At 34.4% G+C, this 20105-nt stretch overlaps 3 protein-coding genes and 1 pseudogene across 3 annotated transcripts; 1 reads left to right on the top strand and 3 right to left on the bottom strand.

The window, feature by feature from the left end:
* Positions 1-683: 683 nt before the first annotated feature.
* On the bottom strand, positions 684-1837 carry LOC110740137 (RNA polymerase II C-terminal domain phosphatase-like 4). Its single transcript, XM_021920633.1, has 2 exons — positions 1631-1837; positions 684-1343 (listed from the first exon to the last, which is right to left on the bottom strand). The coding sequence occupies exons 1-2, from the start codon at positions 1835-1837 to the stop codon at positions 684-686; spliced, it is 867 nt and encodes a 288-aa protein (XP_021776325.1).
* A 967-nt stretch (positions 1838-2804) lies between these two features.
* LOC110739938 (pathogenesis-related protein 1B-like) lies at positions 2805-3873 on the top strand. Its single transcript, XM_021920415.1, has one exon. It carries the CDS (start codon positions 3163-3165, stop codon positions 3643-3645), a length of 483 nt encoding a protein of 160 aa, XP_021776107.1. The 5' UTR covers positions 2805-3162; the 3' UTR covers positions 3646-3873.
* Positions 3874-4692: 819 nt separating this feature from the next.
* Positions 4693-5844, bottom strand: LOC110740138 (RNA polymerase II C-terminal domain phosphatase-like 4). The gene is made up of 2 exons (XM_021920635.1): positions 5593-5844; positions 4693-5337 (listed from the first exon to the last, which is right to left on the bottom strand). The coding sequence occupies exons 1-2, from the start codon at positions 5842-5844 to the stop codon at positions 4693-4695; spliced, it is 897 nt and encodes a 298-aa protein (XP_021776327.1).
* Positions 5845-14415: 8571 nt separating this feature from the next.
* LOC110740139 lies at positions 14416-17127 on the bottom strand (annotated as a pseudogene).
* Between the last annotated feature and the right edge of the window lie 2978 nt (positions 17128-20105).

Below are 20105 nucleotides of genomic sequence, written 5' to 3' on the forward strand. Positions count from 1 at the left end.
TATATCATTAATATGGTATGAGCTTTCATCCCAATTTAATGAATTATTGATGAAATGGAATAAAATTTTGGTTTTTATAAATCTTTGAATTCTAATGTGTAGTTGTGAATTGATTAATGTTCGTAAATGTTAGATAATGTTTTCGGTTATTGATTTGAAAATAAAGATTTAATTTTGTTTCTTAAGCATCATTTAAAGTTTTATACGGTAGAATATTATTACTAGCTAGATTGTCAGTAAACTTTTACGGAGTACTAATCAATGTTAGGTTAATAAACACAATATAATTATATAAATGAGCTTTATTATTTTAGTGGGAGGTTTTAATCCATATCTTAATCTCCATACATAATCACACGCCCCTAAGGTCCTACAAACAAACAAGAAAAAATGTATCTAAGGAGCAGTAAATTATAGATAAATGCTTAATTAAATTAATCTTAAGTTTGTATTTATCTCTCTAATTCAAGAAGCACTTTTGACTTTTCAAGCTTTTATAACTTATAAGGGAAATATATTTCTAATTTGTCATGCTTTAATTTGAAATCAACGCAAGATTCAGTTTTTTCAATTAATCAAACATATAAAATAAATAAATAAATAAAGTGACATTCAAATTCCTTTTAAAGAAAAACAAAAGTTAAGACAATAAAAGAATTCATATATACAATCATATATTTGAATTACATAACCATATGATTAGTCTGAACTATAACGTTTGGTCCATTTGTACGACAATTCAACCCCATTGATTTGAAGCATTCATCAATCTCATTAATCATTTCCTTTGCATGTTTACTCGTCCCTTCTTTAGTCCCTTGCAAAAGGAACTTTCTCTTTACCTCTTCAATTACATCTCTTACATCACGACTTTCATAATCTTGTTCATCCTCTATGTTGTAGAATTCTTTGTGTGTCTTCTTTAACTCTCTTAAAACCCTAGCGAGTTCTCCGTACTTTTCACTTTCATCTGCCCAATTTCGTGACCAAGATTTCTTACTCGAGGATTCATCATCAAAGAACTTGTACGGAGCTATTTTGATCAAATTCTTAGCATTGTCGTCTTCCCATACTTCTTTTATATCATCAACCACTAAAACAACCCTTTCGTGTGACAATACAAGATCGAACCCCTTCTTCAATGGTTTTGAACGGATATCCTCTCTTGCGATCACTTGTGAATTAGCAAAATACAACTCCTCGGGATCAAGTAGTTTAAGCATTTTCCTTGCGTATTTGCGAGTTCCAAACGTTAAAATTGAAAACTCAAATAGTGCGCTGGCTTCTTTAAGAAACGTTTCAGCATTAGGCCTCAATTTTGTAACCCAATGATCATTATGTCCCTGTAAATAATTGAAAATCATGCTAATTTAATGCATACTAGAACCATATATACTTCAACGACTTAACAAAATATAGACCTATTTCTAAATAAACATGATTCTTTGAAAATCTTTTTAACAAATTAATGCAAGTGATCGATAATATGTACGTAAATGTTATTCAACATACAAATTAAAGATAATTTTAAAAATCAGAAACGTACTCTAACACGTAGACATGTCATGCTATCGTTTCTTTCAAACTTCCACTAGAATAGCTTCTTTTCCTCGATCAATTTGACACCAACAGAGCGTTGTAAATAATCACGATCGTATTTGGTTAACTTTATCATAGGATTCGAGTGAAGAAGAGTATTATCTAAATCAAGAACAAGATGGAGCTTCTGCCGCGCCAATAAACTCTTTAAATTTTTATCACGAACACTTTTAATCAAATCAGCATTATGAATTGAAGAAGATGAATTAACATTAGGCTTTAAGTTTTGAACTGCCATTATCAAGCTTGCAGTGTAAAAGAGCATACAAATTTATTTATTTTTGATGAAAGATAATAATCTGATTTATGCGTAGTATTTATTTATAATTGAGCCCCTTAGAACTAAGTCGGTTAAACTAGATATTATTAATACCTTGAGAAACAAGGACACCTCATGCTACGAGTAGTAATACTAATATACTATCATTAGTTCATCTTCATAATATGGAATTTCTCAAAAGGGCCCGGGCCCAATCAATTTAAGTTAAGGGACATAGAAATATGATTAACACAAATTCTTATATGTGGTTGGCCACACGGGCCAGTCATCATAGGGGTTAGTTTGTTAGTCTAATAGGGGTTACTTCGTTAGTGTTGAAGGGGTTACTTTGTCAGCTTTATAAGGTTACTCGGTTAGTGTTATAGGGGTTACTCAGTCAGTATTTATGGGGTTACTTGGCCAGTGTAATAGGAGTTACTTTGTTTTTTTTATAAGTGGTCACACGGTGTGGCCGGTCATACGCAAGCCGGGTTGTATAATTAATGATGCTTGATCTTCAATTTTCATATCAATGTGATTATGTGCGCACGCGGAACTCAACTACTGCTTCAAGAAATCCAAAGAATTGAAGTACTTATAATTTTCTACTAATATAAGAGAATATTATGATATACTAGATTACTAGGTTGTAGCAATATATATTATCTATGCAGAAAAATAGGGATAGAGAGAGTAGATGGTAAAGTTGTTAATTTGTTATGAGTTTTGGCGCCTATTCTCTACCCTTTAAATACGAAGCAACTTCATCTGTATAATTATTTTTTAAGAAAATAATTTTAAGTGATTTACTATTTTATAAAAAAAAATTAATAATTACTAAAGGTTGAATACATTTCCATATTCTTAATTTGAGGTGAAAAAAAGTACATACTTCTTATATTTTATTATTTTAATCCCATCATATCCCACCCCACCCAAAGATATGAACCAAATGTCTTTGTTGGGTAGAAAGTGAAGTATTACTTTTTGTGACTACATTAAAAATAAAAAAAAGAAAGAAAGAAAAGATATTCCATTTTGCTTAAAAATGTGAAAATGAGAAATCTAGACGAATAATAAATAGGTGGTTTCTTTTTCCCCTTAAGGTTGGTTAAAAAGCATTTTATGTAGACTTTTTAATATATAGTTGACTAGCTATAGTAATATATATTCATGATGTATGAACACAAATCAAAGAACTATAAATATAAGTCACGAAAAAGTTGCAATATATCCCTATAAATAATCAACCCATCCACCTTAAATTCTCCAAACCCCTCAAAAAAAAACCACCACCAAAAAAAATGAAGCTATTCATTCATCATCTTTTCTTCAGTGCTATTTTAGCCACAACTCTTGTGATATCCCATGCCCAAGACAACCAAAAAGAGTTCCTAGACGTGCACAACGCGGCCCGTGCTGAGGTCGGGGTGCCACCCTTGAAATGGAACCAAACACTAGCATTATACGCCCAAGATTTCGCAAACAAAGTCAAGCATACATGCGATAACACGATGTCATCAAATGGACCTTACGGCGAGAACACGGCTTCTGGATACGTGTTTACGACTACTGATGCAGTCAATCAATGGATTGGGGAGGAAACAAATTATGATCATAATTTGAATGTTTGTTTGAATGGAAAAGAATGTAAGCATTATAAACAAGTGGTATGGAAGGATAGCTTATATCTTGGGTGTGCTAATATAACTTGTGGTGCTGGTTGGCCTTTTGTTGTTTGTGAATATTATCCTCCTGGTAATGTTAATGGTGCAAAGCCTTATTAATTTTGTACGTAGTAATTAAATTTGCTTAATTATTATTAATGTAATTTTAAATTAGGTACTAGATTTGTAATGTTGTTGATCACCTCAATATTTCATTAATATGGTATGGGTTTCCATGCAATTTGATGAATTAATGAGATGAGATAATAAAATTGGCTTTCAAATTTCATACAATTTGAATTCCGAAGTATGGCGGTTGTGATTTAATATATCTGCATGAATGTCGTGGAGCATACTAAATAATGATTCGAATTTGTTTCTTATTAAGCATTGTTTAAGAAATTTACTTAACATGTTATGTATAGCTATTAACTATTATTAAGGTTCTTGTAATGTGGAAAAAATAACCCCTTTAGATCCACTGCACGCACTTTTGATTGTTATTAAAATTATGTCATATAGGATATAACCTACGAGGCTATGAGTATAATTCACACAATTATACATGTAAATGTAACGATGTATGGACATGGCCACATGAATAACAAATACACGAATAAAAGCACACGCAATATTAACAACCATATTAGATCAAATGGACATACACTTTTTTTTACTTTATATTAGATCTTATCAATATCAAGTTAGCAAACCCATTGAAAATGACAATAACAGGTATGCCTTTTTTGAATGAAATATACTAATGCCATTTAGTGTATTGATTACATAACAGGTATATGCTCCTACCAACGTATTATTGCTCGTGTGGGGTTAAGTGGTTTTAATTCATATTTTACAACCATAAATAATTATTGCATGCATGCCCCTAACAAACAAACAAGAATATATGTTTTAAAGTGCAAAAAATAAAAAGATAAATATACTTAAATCTTACGCTTCAAATCGTATCATCTCCTAAGCACTTTTCACTTTCAAGCAACTAATTAAAATTATATACAATTTGTTATGTTCTAGCAATTGACAATAGCAATTGAAAATAACAGGTGACATTAAATTTTCTCTATTGATAAAAAAATAATAAAAGTGACATTCAATTTCCTAAAAAATAATAAAGTGACATCCTTCAAAAAAAAAAATGTTACAACATTACATAACTTCATGACTAGTCTGAATTCTATTTAGTCTATTTTTGCGGCAATTTACTTCCATCGATTTGAAGCATTCATCAATCTCATTAATCGTTTCCTTTGCATGTTGACTCATCGCTTCCTTAGTACCTTGCAAGCTAAATTTTCTCTTTACTTCTTTAATTGCATCTCTTACATCACGGCTTTCATAATCTTCGCCTTCCTCTAAATTGTAGAACTCTTTATGAATCTTCTTTAACTCTCTCAAAACTCGAGCAAGTTCTCCGTACTTCTCACTTTCATCCGCCCATTTTCGTGTCCAAGATTTCTTATTCGAGGACTCATCGTCAAAGAACCCGTATGGTGCTATATCGATCAAATTTTTAGCATTAGCTTCCCACACGTCTTTTGCATCATCGACTACTAACACGACCCTTTCGTGCGACGACAAAAGATCATGCCCCTTCCTCCATGGTGTCGATAATGGCACATTCTCCCTCGTGATCACTTGTGAATTAATATACAAACGCTCGGGATCAAGTAGGTCTATCATCTTCGTTGTATATGTGAGATTTCCTAGCGTAAAAATTGATATATCGAACAGTGTACTTGCTTTCTGGAGGAACGTTTTGACATTAGGCCTCAATTTGGTTACATAAACATCCTGTAAATTAAAATTTATATATGTTAATTTAACTTGTAAAAATAAAGTTGAGAAAAAAAAAAATTATCTATATACTTGCATGATTGCATTGCATTGCATACTAAACAAAATATAGATACATTTTTTTTTTAATTTCAATTTGTTAAAACATGATTATTGAAAAATTAAAAAAATTATTAATCCATGTGATGATAATAAGTACTAAGCTACTTATTTAGTATAAAAGATAAAAACAGGAAACACTAATAGACGTACCTTGAACCCCTTTCCTTCATACACCCATTGATATACCTTTTTTTCTTCAATCAATTTGACACCAACATAATCACGATCATATGTAGTTAAATTTTGAATAATACTCGATTCAAGAATGGTATTGTCTAAATCGAGTACGAGGTGGAGCTTCTTCTTCGATAATAAAGTCTTTAAATTTTCATCACGCTCAATCGAATCGGGATGAATTGAAGAAGAAGAATTGACCGTAGCCTTTAGGTTTTGAACCGCCATTATTCTGTTGTGTTCGTTTTTCTTGGAGGAGCTTCTTTTTTTTTTGGAAGACAATTATGTAACTTTTAGTTTACAAGTATCTGGTTCCTGTTATTCTACGGAGTACTTATAATAATGCCTAAGTCGGTTAAAATAGATACATTGATAACCTACTGTTTCCTTGAGAAACAAGCTAAGATAGATAATATGGAAACAAGATTATTTTAGGAAACAATCTTACTTCGTCTTTTAGGGAATAAGCTTACATTATTAGAAAATTTCCAACAATTATTCTAAACTATCATATCATATTTTAAAAAAAAATCTAGGAAACAATTTAATTTCGTACTTTAGGGAATAAGCGTACATATTACCGAATTAATCCTAAGCTATCCTATCATATCTTAAAATTTTGGGTATAGCACCGCTTAACTGACCTATAGAATTTCGTAACTTGACCCAGGCCCAAATAAATCAATTTAAGGGACGTACTCAATATGCTTTATGGCTTTATGCTTATCTCAATTTCAGATTGCGTTGGTCGTTGGAGATATTGACATCATTTACTTATTTATTTATGAAAACAAATAACGTAGTATCATGGAAATTTTTATTGATTTTTAACAATTTATAATTTCTATACACAATTTTTTATACAGCAAGTTTCTAGTGCGGTCAGCCGCATGGTGCTTTAGGGTGCCACATTAGCAAACAACAAGTAACCCCAGACTAATCTAGTAACCCCTAACCGAGTAACTCTTGACCGACCTAGTAACCCCTGACCGTTAACCCCTGACCGACCTGGTAACCCCCGACCGACCAAGTAACTCCCGACCTAGTAACCCCTGATCGACCTAGTAACCTCTGACCGATTTAGTAACCCCTCCGACCTAATAATTCCTGATCAAGTAACCCCTGACCGACCAAATAACCCCTGCTCGACTTTGTAACCCCTGACCGATTTAGTAACCCCTGACCAAATAACCCCCCTAGTAATCCCTAACCAAGTAAGTAACCCCTAATCCTACACCACCTCAAAGCCTTAAACTCCACCACAACACCACCAACTCCCGTACCCACTGCCCACGCCACCAACCCTAGCCCGAAACACCACCAACCCCAAGCCCTGATCCACCCACCTAAAACCATTACCCAAACCCACCCTAACCCTGATTGAAACCGAACCCACACCTAAAACCCACCCTAACCACCACCAACACCAACCTTTCTCAACAGCCACCCTCAAAGCCTTAAACTCCACCACACCACACCACCACCAACACCCGTACCCACTGCCCCACATCACAACCAAAATCAGATCCAACCAAACCCACAACCAAACCATAAAAAAAAAAAAAAAAAAAAAAATTAAATCGAACAAATACCTTAAAAATTAACAATGGCTTTAAATTTCACTTCAAATATGGCTAAAAAGGTCAAATTCGACCATGAAAAATTTAGATTTAGAGTTTTCATGTCTAAATTTGGCCTTAAAAACACCACCCACAAAACCACCAAAAACCACAACCACCGACGAACGAACCACGAAGACGAAGACGACTATCGACAATGGTTGCGGAATTCGTGTTCTCTGAGAAAATGAGAGGAGAGGATCTAGCATGGGCTGAGAAGAAGAAAAGAAGATAGAGAAATAGGAGAGAGAGAAGAGAGAGAAAAAGAATTAACAAAAAAATAATTGTGGCTAGTTGCACGGTGTGGCCAGCCACATATGAAACTTAAGGTTTTTTATATAATTTTTTAAATTATTAATTGTCGAAGTTATGTGTTGACAAAGGTAAAATTATTGATCAAAAAGGTTTATTATTATTATAAAGCAAAAGAAATATTTATTTACACTTTTATTTTGTGAAATTAACATCAAAAGGGTGTGATGTGAATCGAGTAACCTTTTCTCACAACTATCTTTATTGTTTTATCTAGGTACTCTCTTGGTTTTACCTTACTCTTAAAGCGGGGGTTTTACAAGTGAGTTTTAATAATGTTTTTAGTTATTGTCTTAGTAATAATTATGGGGCCTTGGGCTTCCAAAGTTGTGTTAATTGATTAGTGAGCTATCTTGGTTCATTAATTAATTTGTTAGGGATTTTATTTAGTTTGCTTGCGGAGCAAGTAGGGTAGATTTGATTTTCCTATATATATTAGTCGTATTTCAATTATTATGGTAGGACGTTTTGTGAATTAAAGTTGAGATTTATGAGCTTTTGCTGGTTCAAACTAATTGTTAACTAGGGTTTTGGGATTGTTGCTTTCTAAGACCAAACTTAGAACTCGTTGCCTTCTAAGACTATCCTTCGAATTTCTACCATTAAAATCACTCAAATCCTTCCATCAAATAAAAACCACCAAAAATACGCATCAAATTGGTATCAAGAGCCAGGTTTGTCAGTCCTCTCAACTTACACAATCGATCTTGTTAATTAAAAAAAAAAAAAAAATTGTTTGTACTCTTCAATCGGATAAATTACACAATTCGGTTGTGCTATGCAAAAGGAACTTGTAACTCATATTCTATTTATTGGTTAGTGCTCTTAATTTGCTTGGTGAGTTAGTGGACTTGCTGCCAAACTAATGAATTAATTTTAGGAATAAGTTGTGTCATCATTGATTTGCTTTGCGATTACACTACATTGCTAGATACGTGTGTTTTCATTAAGTTTGTGGAGCAAAAAGTATCCAGAGTTTGGGAATTCAATTAATTGTTATCGTATAATTGTTAACATTGTGGTTCTTGTTTACGCGTAGTTGGGTTCTTGGTTAGCATAATATTTGTGGACATTAGTCTTATTTGTTGACGAGAAAACTTGAGGCTTGTTACTAATTTTTTGAATATTATTTCGACATCATGTGTACTTTAACAAAGGAAGATCTAGATAATATGCTTGTTGATATGATGAAAATTTTTAATGCGAGTCTTGAACGAATGAATGAGAAAATTGAGAAGAGTACACAAGAAATTGCTCAAATCAATCAAAGGGTTGAAACTTTATCTACTCAAGTGGTTGGGGAAGGTAAAATAATCAACAATGAACAAGCTAGGAGAATCATGAGAAATTTTTCTAATTGACAATGATTGAGATTCGAAGTTGTTGGAACTTCCGAAATTCACAAGTGATGGGGACGCTGAAGACTTTTTAGATTGGGTTCGTGAGATGGAAAATGTCTTTGACTACAAAGGTTTTAATGAGCAAAAAGCCTACAAGGTTGCAAACCTAAAATTGACGAGATATGCTTCTCTATGGTTTGAGAATCTATGTGCCAAGAGACTGAGAGAAGATGAGCCACGAATTAATACTTGGAGTGAGTTGAAAAGACAATTAAGGAAACGTTTCCTTCCACGGGAATTTATCCAAGATCTTAGTGTTGCCGAAGTTGAATCATCTTTAACAAAAGAATCTTAGTGTTGCCGAATACACTAAAGAGTTTGAGAAATTGTGCATGCTTTGTGATTTACAGGAAAAGGAGGAGATGAAGATTGGACGATACATAAAAGGGTTAACACTTTCGATTTCTCACAAGGTGGAAACATCAAATTTTGCGTTCTTTGTTGATGTCTTAAGGTTGGCAGAGAGATTTGAGAAACAAGAGAAAGAAAAGGAAACTTCTTTTTCAAGGAAAGGAAGTCATTCTTAAATTTGATGGTGAGGGTTTGAATCACAACAGTGCTCCTAACTCTAACAACTCGAACAACGAAGGGAAGATGATTGTTGTTACTCCCGAACAAGCTGCATAGGCGAAAAAATTTTGTTTCAAGTGCCAAGGCATGGGACACATTGCTAGAGATTGTGGCAACAAAGTGACGGTATCCAAGAATGAACATAGAATGTTGTTGGCTTATCTTGACCAAGAAGAGAAAGAGAAAGAGAGTACATGTTTACTCAACATAGAAGAAGAGTTTGATTTTGAAGAGTTTGAAGGTCAAGAAAATATTACACCTGAACCTGAACATCATCATATTGGTATCTTAAGGAGTGTTTTGCATATTGATTTTGTTCCTCTTACGACACATGAGCAAAGGGAAAATTTGTTCCATACTATATGCAAGGTGGGTTATAGGAGTTGCTCGCTAATCATAGATTCGGGATCGTGCACCAATGTTGCATCTACTAAGTTGGTTGACACTATGAATCTTTCTACTAGGGACCATCCTACTCCTTACAAGCTTAATTGGTTACATGATGGTGATGGACTAAAAGTTAAAAGACAAGCTTTGGTAAAATTTTCCATGGGTTCATATTCTGATAGTGTGTGGTAGGTGTGATATTTTACCTATGACTGCTTGTTCTATACTCTTGGGTCGTCCTTGGAAATATGATCCTACTACAAAAATGGCCAAAGAGATCTCTAATAAAAGACATGTTGGTTAATACAACAGGTCTCTTAGATATAAGAGACCAGTTACTTAACTTAACAGGTCTCTTATGTATGTAAGGGCTCACCACAATGGTTGAGAGAGAGGAATAAGAGACCCGTTGTGAGCTTAACTGCTCTCTTATGTAAGTAAGGCCCCACAATTTTGACGAAATTTAAGTGAAATTAGGGTTGCCCTTTCACTTCTCCTTCCCCTAACACTTTTACGCCGCCCGTTTCTCTTTCACTCTCCCTATTCTCTTTGTCTCTTGAGATTTTTTTTCTTATGATCTCTTTGAACAGTTCATCTCTCCTTCTCCTCAAGATGCTTAAATGTGTCCAATACCTCAGCTCATCGTCTCATCATACTCACCCACACTGGCGTACTCTTATGCATTGATCCCTCCTCTTTCTTCCTTGTCTTTTTATTTCAACAACACCGATAAAATCTCAAGTTTGAGGAAGATCAAATTTGACCATGAATTTCTAGATTTAGGTTTTTATGGTCAAGTCTAAGCAAATAAAGCCACAATTGAAATGTTAAAAAAGGTATGTTTCCAATTCTATTTCTTTCAGTATTTTAAATGCTTTTTAGGTGGGTGACAAGGAGTTTTTTTCATGGTGGCTTTAAATTTAGGCCGATATATAGTTTTGTGGTTTTCTTGGGTGGCTAGGGTTTTTTACGGGGTTGGGTCTAGTTTTCGGTTTTTTACAGGGTTGGAAAGGGTTTTCAACGCGTGGGTCGAGGGTGGTGTATACGAGCGCTGGAGTAGTTTTATTCGAGGGTGGAGTGGCTTAGTGGTGTTGTCTGAGACGAGCAGTGGTTTTTTGTTGGTTGCGGAGTGTGAGAATGTCGGTGGTGTTGATTAATTGTTGTTGTTATTGCTGTTGCATTTTCCAGTTTCGCCTTCAGATTCTTTGTCAAACACTCAAACCCCATCAACAATATTTTTTTTTTCAATTTCTTATTCAGTTTACAAAATTTTCTATAAAAAAAATACAACAATTTTGTAGTACTAATTTGTGATTATTCACTGTTCATGAATTGTCCCTTTATAATGGAACTGACGAACAATTTCCTATCTTCCTGGGAATATGGGTACTTTATACTTATATACTTTTTTTTATTATTATTTTGATTTGTTATACAAAAGCTGTTAAATTTTAACCTAAATTTTCACTACAAGAAAAATGCCTATTTTCAACGGACTGTTCCGACGGACATGTAATTCTGTCGAAAAAATCGAAATTTTTGACGGATTTTAAATCCGTCGGATATTTCCGACGAATTCAACAATTCCGTCGGAATATTCCGACGAAATATAAATCCTTCGAAAATTTATGACGGAATTTCTGTCAGAATATAATAATAAAAAAAAATTAGGAACCTTAAATCCCCTTCTCTTATCAGCCTCCCTTCTCCTTCTCTCTTGTCTTTCCCCTTCTCCTTCTCTCCTATCTTTCCCCTTCTCGGCTTCTCTGATTTGCTCTCTCCACTTCTTCTTCTCTTTCTTACTTCTCTTTCTCGCCTCTTTCTTCTCTCCTCTTCTTTCTCCTCTTTCCTCTTCTCTTCTATATATTCTCTTATCTTTCTCGGCGGTTTGTGGGGTGGTGTAGATGCGAAATAGTCGCCGGAAATTTCAGTTGGTGGCCGATTTGGCTTTAGGGATGGTGCAAATTAAGGGTTTTTTAATGTCAAATTCGACCATGAAAACACTAGATCCAGTGTTTTCATGGTCAAATTTGGTCTTATTAAACCAAATTAAAGGTTAAATTCAAAGCCAATTTAAGTTTTAAGGTATGTATTTGTGTTTTTAATTTTTTTTTTGTTTTTTTTTTTAATTTTAATTTTTGGGTTTTACGGTAGTGATACGTTTTGTGTTGTGTTTTTTTTTTTTTTTTTTTTTTTAATAAAAATTTTTGGGTTTGCCGGCGAAAAGAAGGAAGCCATGGTGGGTAGGGGTGGTGGTGGGTACGTTTTCTTTTTTTTTGGGTTGTGCGGTTAGGGTTGGGGCCGGGATGAGTGGGGATCTGGTGGTCGGTTAGGGTTTGTGATGGGTGGGGATCTGGTAGTGGGATCTAAAAGTGGGAGGGAGGGTTTTTCGGGGCAGGTGGTTGGTGGTGGGGCTACTGGGTATTGCAGTTTGGTGGGAAAAGGGTGGAAATGCTTGTGGGGTTTGGGCAGTGGCGATTGAAAGTGGTGGTGTGGGTAGTTTTTTTTTTTTTTTTTGGTAGATTCCGTCGGAATTTCCCGACGAATTTATATGCCGTCGTAACTTTCCGACGGACTTTTACGGGCCGGAAAATCTCTTCCGACGCATGAATTCCGTTGGAAAAGGTCATTTTCCCTACAAATGCTTTTAAGACGACAGTTTTCGACGGAATTTCGCCGGAAACACGTTTTCCGACCAGGGTGTTTTCGATGGAAAATTTTCGTCGGAAAACGCTTGTTTTCTAGTAGTGTTTGATTCTTAATAGCCTATTCAATTGAAAGATATGATTTTTAATTTAGATGGGATTTTTATGTTGTATTCTTGATCCGCTATGATTAGGAGTGCGTCAAAGAGTGTGAACTTGATGATAGTTTTTAGCTTGAAATAAGCCTTGGATCTTTTTTTTTTTAAATTGATTCTCTTAATGGTGTACAGGAGGATGAGCAATTCAAGAAACTTGCTTAGCTGCGCTGATGTATGGAGGGCTAAAGAAATTACCAAGGATGTGTTGCATTCACTTGTCGTATAAAATGATGGGAATTTTATTAGTTTTGGTAACTTGTAAATTATTTTCATTAGTTATTATATACTTGTAAATTATTTCCATAAATTCTTTTATACTTGTAAAATTATTGTTCTTATATACTTGTAAATGTTACTCATTGTAAGTTACTACCAGTAAATTCAATAATTATATAAGTCTATGGAATAATTACCAAATAATAAATATATATCGTCGAATTTTATATTTTTAAAAAAAAAAAACAAAGAGACCTGTTATTAAACAAAACAGGTCTCTTTATGGTTATCAAAGAGACCTGTTGTGTTAAATAACTGGTCTCTTCCCCTTCTTAAATGTAGGATGTAAATACACGCAAAGAGACCTGTTACCTTACTTAACTGGTCTTTTATTGATTACAAAGAGACCTGTTCAATTGAACGGGTCTCTTTATCAAAGAGACCTGTGAGCTAGAGACCTCCTATAAACAGGTCTCTTATGCAATTTACAACGGGTCTCTTTGGCCTTTTTTGTAGTAGTGGATCAAGGTGTGTTATTTAATGGTGTGACGAATGTTTATTTAGTGAAGGTTGGGGATAAGAGAGTCCAATTACATCCTTTACCCCCTAAGGCGCCCCCTATTCAAGCTCCTTCTAGAGAATTGTTGATTATGCTTAACTTGACAAAAGGAAAGAAGGGCTAATATGTTGTCATTGAGAAACCAACATCCCTTTAAGATTGGTGATTATGTTTTCTTATCTTTGAATTCTCAAAAAATCTTTAATAATTCTAAAGGTAAGAATGACATATTAGAGGAAGGACCTTTCAAGATTGTGCATAGGGAGAATTATGATACTTTTCAAGTACTTCTTGGAGCGGGAATTTGTGCTACTATGAGGGCTAGTAACTTGGTGCCTTGTCTTCCGAACGAAACTTGAGGGCAAGTTTTTTTTTTTAAGAGGGAGGGAATGATGTGAATCGAGTAACCCTTTCTCACAACTATCTTTATTGCTTTATTTAGGTACTCTCTTGGTTTTACCTTACTCTTAAAGTGGGGGTTTTACAAGTGAGTTTTAATAATATTTTTAGTTATTGTCTTAGTAATAGTTATGGGGCCTTGGGCTTCCAAAGTTGTGCTAATTGATTAGTGGGCTATCTTGGTTCATTAATTAATTGTTAGAGATTTTATTTAGTTTGCTTGCGGAGCAAGTAGGGTAGATTTAATTTTCCTATATATATTAGTCGTATGTCAATTATTGTGGTAAGACGTTTTATGAATTAAATTAAAGTTGAGATTTATGAGCATTTGCCTAAGAGAATTTTGTTAAGGTTCAAACTAGTTGTTAACTAGGGTTTTGGGATCGTTGCTCCTAAGATCAAACTTAGAAGTCGTTGTCTTCCAAGACTATCCTTCGAATTTCCACCATTAAAATCACTCAAATCCTTCCATCAAATAAAAACCATCAAAAATACGCATCAGGGTGGCTGGCCAAAGCCATGTTGCGTGAAGCATCACCTTGCGACCGGAATAAGTTGAAGCGGCTTAACTTTTTGCAATGTGATCCCAAATTTGAAATTTCTCATTCATGTCTAAATCTCTTGGATTCATCCCATCTTCAAGCTTCCAATTATAGGATTGAAGAAGTGTAGCCAACATTAAGTTCAACATTCTACATGCTAAATTCAATCCAGGGCAATCATCCTTCCCGCTCCAAAAGGCAAGAGTTCAAAATCGTGACCTTTTATATCAATATTACATGCTAAAAACCTCTTAGGAAAAAAATACTTCTGGGTCGTGCCATACCCTAGGGTCTCGACCTATGGCCCATAAGTTAATTAGTACTTGTGCATTTTTAGGAACAACGTATCCATATAGTTGTACATCACTATTGGCTTTTCTAGGCAATAGAAATACGGCTGGTGGGTGTAATCGTAATGTTTCCTTGATGATCGCTTGCAAATAAGGTAGCTTTGAGATGTCTGATTCTTTAATTATTGAACAATCATTTCCTAGGGCTTGTTTGATTTCTTCTTGAGCTTTTGTCATTATTTTCGAATTTTTCACCAACTCTGTCATTGTCCACTCTAACGTGCTAGCAATAGTGTTTGTTCCCGCATAACTAATGTCCTATCAATATCAAATTCATTTACGTTTAACGTACAATAATATATATATATATAGTCTCAATTTTGAAGGTAAGGCATGACTTACCACAAGAAGATGGTTTATTTCATCCATAATTGCTTTTGCTTGTAAAGATTAAGAAGACTGTCTAGCACATCAGTAGTAGCAGCACTAGTACAAGATTGCTCTTTTGTAAGTCTTTCACGGATAATATCTTGAAAAACTGCAATCAATTCGTCAAAGTGCGATGTTAATAGACGAGGAATGCCAAAGGGATCAATGTAGCCTAGAATTGGGTAGTAATCAGCATAATTAGGACGTCCAATTTCTTCCATGATGCACCACATTAGCTGCTTAAACTCTTGGGAAGCACTAGAACTATGATGTGCCAATTCCTTTGTAAAATATGTGTTTGATAACAAACTAAGTGAGGTGGTAAAAGCGGCCCTACCAATATCAATTGGTTTTCCAATTTTACAACATTCTTGTACATATTCAAGAAGTTGTTGCACCTGGGCTTGCCTAAGGGCTTGACTAGCATCAAGACTTTGAGTAGAGAGCAATTTAACAGCTGTAATCTTTCGGAATTTCCGCCATTTTGTGGAAACTGGCAACCAAGACATCGAGAGTTTGTCGTGGTTTCCTGCCTTGATAGGAATCTGGAATTGTTCGGTTACAATGGGATTGGTCATTTTTCAAAAACATTTCTTTAGCTACTTCATAAGTGGAGATGACTATAGTAGTAATAGTGCCTAATTTTAGGGTTAGAATAGGACCATATATTCTAGAAAGATTAGTAAATAATCGGTGGGGCTTCTACCCGGCGAGGGCTGGCTATTGGGCTGTGCAAACAGCCCAACAGCACAAGGCCTTATTTTATTTGGGGCATCAAAATCTGAAATTTCAGATAGTGTATATATATATTTCTTAAGGAGATTAAATTGTTGAACAACAAGTTGACTTAGTTGGTAGTGCATTTAATCCGTTGGATGTCTCCCTTCCACCAAGTTATGATTCGAATCCTTTCCCCTTCACTTTTTTTTCGTTATACCCTAATTTTCCGATTTTTATTTTTATTTTTTTTATTTGGTGTTTTCATAATGTTTTTATTTTGTTAATGCCCTTTGATAATTTTAATCTCCGACTTAGTTTTTTTTTCAATTTTTTTGTGCTGTTTATACCCTTCGATAATTTTCACCTATTTAGTTGTATTATTTTAAATTTTAGATGGATAAAAATGTAGCAATCAAAACTTCATATATTTTTTATAGCACAGTGCTCCCAAAAAGTTTAAGACGACCCTGTTTCTACCCGAGCTCGAAAATGTTGCCAATTATTGGCATTGGTTTAGGCCCGGGGGGAAGTTTGGCATTGGAATGGAAGAAGTTTTTTTTTCGCAAAAGTAAAAGTAAAAAAACAAAATAGTGAACATAATTGCTAGTGTGAACTTGTGATTCATGCTGAACGTAATTCTGACACGAGTATAATTTTTTTGGTAGAGGAGAATCTACACTCTAGAGATTTTAAAATAGTTTAGATATAAACAAAATAAATTTGAGTTGACGGATGTCACAATCAGCCAAATAAAGTAGGGAAATTCTCAACGGTGACCCCCAACTTTTGCTACGCGCCAATGGCGACCTCCCTTTTTTTTTATTATACAAAACGACCTTAGTTAAAAATTTCATCTCACTCATAACTTTATTTCATTAAATATTAACTATGGTGAGAATTATATTTAAAAAAAAATAATAATAACCCCAACCACCAAAAACCAGCCACCACCTGCCCAACCACCATCTCCCTTCCGGCGACACTACCCCAGGTTCCATCGATCGCCGGCAACGCTACCCAGACTCCCCCGAAAGCTGGTGACACTACGCCAACTCCACCTCGACCACCGCCAAGCCAAATTCCCAAATCCCCGCCTACAACCCTCCCTCCCTCTCGTCCTTTTCACCGTCACCACCACTGGGTTGCCGAACTTAGAACCCCGACCACCGAACCCAAACACGACCACCCCCACACCACCAAACCACCGATCTCTCTCTCTTTCCTCTCCGCCATCTCCTCCACCTTCTCTCTTTATCTTCCGCCATCTTCTGCCTAGAATCGAAACCTCAAACCTAAACTCACCATCCCTCCTCGACCAAAACCAACCCCACGGCGAAGCGGTGAGGATCGAAGGTCAGTGAAGGAATGGTCAGAGGAGAGAGATTTGTGAGGTTAGGGTTTAGGTCTAGGCGGTGGAAAGGGTAGAGGCGATGGTTCGGCAATTTAGGTGGGAGGTCGGCGTTTCAGATGATGGGGTTTGGTGGCTCCGGTGAGGGTGAAGGTGGTGCTGACTATATTTGGTGGGGATGAGGGTGAAGGTGGTGGTTGGGTTGGTGGTTTTTATTCTTAGGTATTTTTTTTTCAAAGCTAACCATAGTTAGTTTTTTTTTAAAAAAATCAATAACACTCATTAATGTCATATGTGAGATAAATTTCTTAATTAGGGTCATTTTATATAATAAATAAAAAGGGAGTTCACCATTGGTACGTAGCAGAAGTTAAGGGTCACCGTTGAGAATTTTCCAATAAAGTATATAAGGAAAGTGAAAGCAAAAGGAGGGGAAAAATTTAAAAGATAAACGAAGTGAGGAAATTAAAGATGTATGTAGCTAAACTTGCTTGCTCCATAACTCGTGCTTGTGTTGAATTTAGCACTAGTAGCAACGTGGAAATACTATGCTGAGACACATTATGCACAATACATTCAAGAATAAACAACTGTTGTTACACATGAAGTGCATTACATTTATGATTTTTATTTCCAATGATAATCTAGAATGTGTACCGGTAATCCGGTATATAAATAATCTAGAACATGTACCGGTATATAAATATTTATTATACCCAATTATCACGAATCAAATTTTGTTACTCGTCTATGAAAAATTAAAAGTCATGTTTTTGTGAAATAGAACAATGCTTTTGTTTAATAAACATATATTATATATATTGTCTTTAGGACTACATATAATTATTAAATTCATTGTTAAAACTCAAAAATTGTATAAATTTGAGAATATACGGAAAAATTACACGTTGATCAGTTTTATTAATAGTGCTTATTAATTTTGAATCTTTCTTTCTTTAGATTTCTTAAATGCAACCGTAAAGGATTCCATGTATATATCTTTTTCCGTTTTTTCATGGAACACCTTATATGACCATTTCGTACTGTCAATTTATAGCCAAAAGAAGTCATATTTCCAACCATTGACCACTTGCTTTAGTGTACGAGTACGGAGTACCTATCAAAATAAATAAGGTACATCGAAAAATTTATAACATAATGTCACATAATATGCAGTATCTACTCCACTTGGCTGGTTGTGCTCATTAAACATGCTTACATCAAAGGGAGGTTTACAGTTGGGATAAAGCCCAGATTAATTTTTCCTTATTATAGTTATTAGATAAGTTTGGATTTCATATTTTCCTTCTCTCCTTGTCAATTTACTCCGTATTACGGCATTTTGTTATGGCCGAATACGGACTATAACGGAGTACTTGTATATTTTAAGAAAATGTATATGAAGTATACAATTGTTATTAGTCTTTAGAAACATTGCATTGTGTCAATTCAGTGTTGATTTAGTGGTAAAGAAAAAATTTATAATTTTATTGATTTTGGGATCCCAATCTCTAAATACACTTTGAAGATGGAAATCCCTTTACTTTTCCTCCCATTTTTTTTTATACGGGAATCTGATAGGTGTTAAAAATTACGAGTCTTCAATTGTCTCATTGTCGAGCTCGTATGAAAAAAATGACCTAACAAATGGAATGGGAAATCTTTCTACTTCATTCCTAAGACTAGAATCGAGTATGCCACGCACGATTACTTTATCTTAATTAGTGATTTGATTTTGTTATGTCGGAATCTAGCTCCATCTTGCACAAAAGAAAAATAATAATTAGTTGAATAAACATCCAAATAAAGTAAAATATTTAATGTACTTGGCAAAATATTCTTGAAAAAAAAACTCAAATCAAACGTTGTATGGACATGCATGATACATGTAAACGTATTTTTCTTGGACGTGACCTATATGACTGCCCAACCACTCGATCGATGAAGACAACATCTGATATTAATATGGTTTGGTTGATGGTTAGAAAGTATGCGTAATGGTGGACTATGTGAATTTAATGAATTGATTGAAAAGAGATTAATGTTCCTTACAAATCATTAGCCAAGTGATCAATTCAACTTTGTCATAATCTATTGAAGGTATACATACATACATAAATTAGTAGACATTTAATTTAATAGATGTGAAATTATTAGGATCGGATTAACTGAGTACTAATCAAGATTTATCCACGGGTAGAGGATTAGTATTACAGAGTAACGGAGCAAATGACGTTATTTTCATTATATTTAGTGGACGAGTGGTATTTATAGAAAATGATCAAGAAGGATCGAGGCCAAACCTAGTGCGTATTTTGCTGACAACTTGTCATACTAAAGTTATGATAATGGTCCAAACTGTTCTTCATAAAACATCATCCAAAATAGTGACTTCTAAATATGCTCTCGTGAGTAATTCTAACTATGTTATATAGAAAATAAGTTAGTCATATAGTTCAACTCTATACATTAGCAATTTAACACATGTAAAATGAAAAGTATTACAGCTAAAACATATTATTATTAAAGAAAAAAAAAAGGTAAGATTTACTAATTAACATGATTTATTGATTTAGACTTTAGAGATGGACAAACTTGTAAGTAGCCGCCCCTTTAAACTGTTTTCGTATATGCACAATTGCACATGGTCTGAGCAACTAATGAGCTGGTTCTTTTTCGATTATATATGTCGCTTAAAGCTAAACAAGTAATAATTAGCCTATAATTGTGCGATTAAGGCATTATTATTTATTAGTGATCATTAGAGTTCGTTGATTGTGAATGATTGAAGAGGATATGAGGATTCTTAATTAGCATAGCATTTGATTATTTAATAAATTACATTTAATATACTAATTGAACAACTTAAATATTATAAGATCCACATTACAATTA

The sequence above is a fragment of the Chenopodium quinoa genome, unplaced genomic scaffold (genome assembly GCF_001683475.1).
Source record: "Chenopodium quinoa cultivar QQ74 unplaced genomic scaffold, ASM168347v1, whole genome shotgun sequence".
NCBI classification, from domain to species: Eukaryota; Viridiplantae; Streptophyta; class Magnoliopsida; order Caryophyllales; family Amaranthaceae; genus Chenopodium; species Chenopodium quinoa.

Excerpts from the sequence above, each read along its gene's own strand:
- LOC110739938 (XM_021920415.1), top strand. The coding sequence starts at position 3,163 with ATGAAGCTATTCATTCATCATCTTTTCTTCAGTGCTATTTTAGCCACA.
- LOC110740138 (XM_021920635.1), bottom strand. The coding sequence starts at position 5,844 with ATGGCGGTTCAAAACCTAAAGGCTACGGTCAATTCTTCTTCTTCAATT. Across the intron at positions 5,338-5,592 it reads ATGAAGGAAAGGGGTTCAAG|GATGTTTATGTAACCAAATT; the intron begins GTACGTCTATTA and ends TTTAATTTACAG.
- LOC110740137 (XM_021920633.1), bottom strand. The coding sequence starts at position 1,837 with ATGGCAGTTCAAAACTTAAAGCCTAATGTTAATTCATCTTCTTCAATT. Across the intron at positions 1,344-1,630 it reads GTGATTATTTACAACGCTCT|GGACATAATGATCATTGGGT; the intron begins GTTGGTGTCAAA and ends AATTATTTACAG.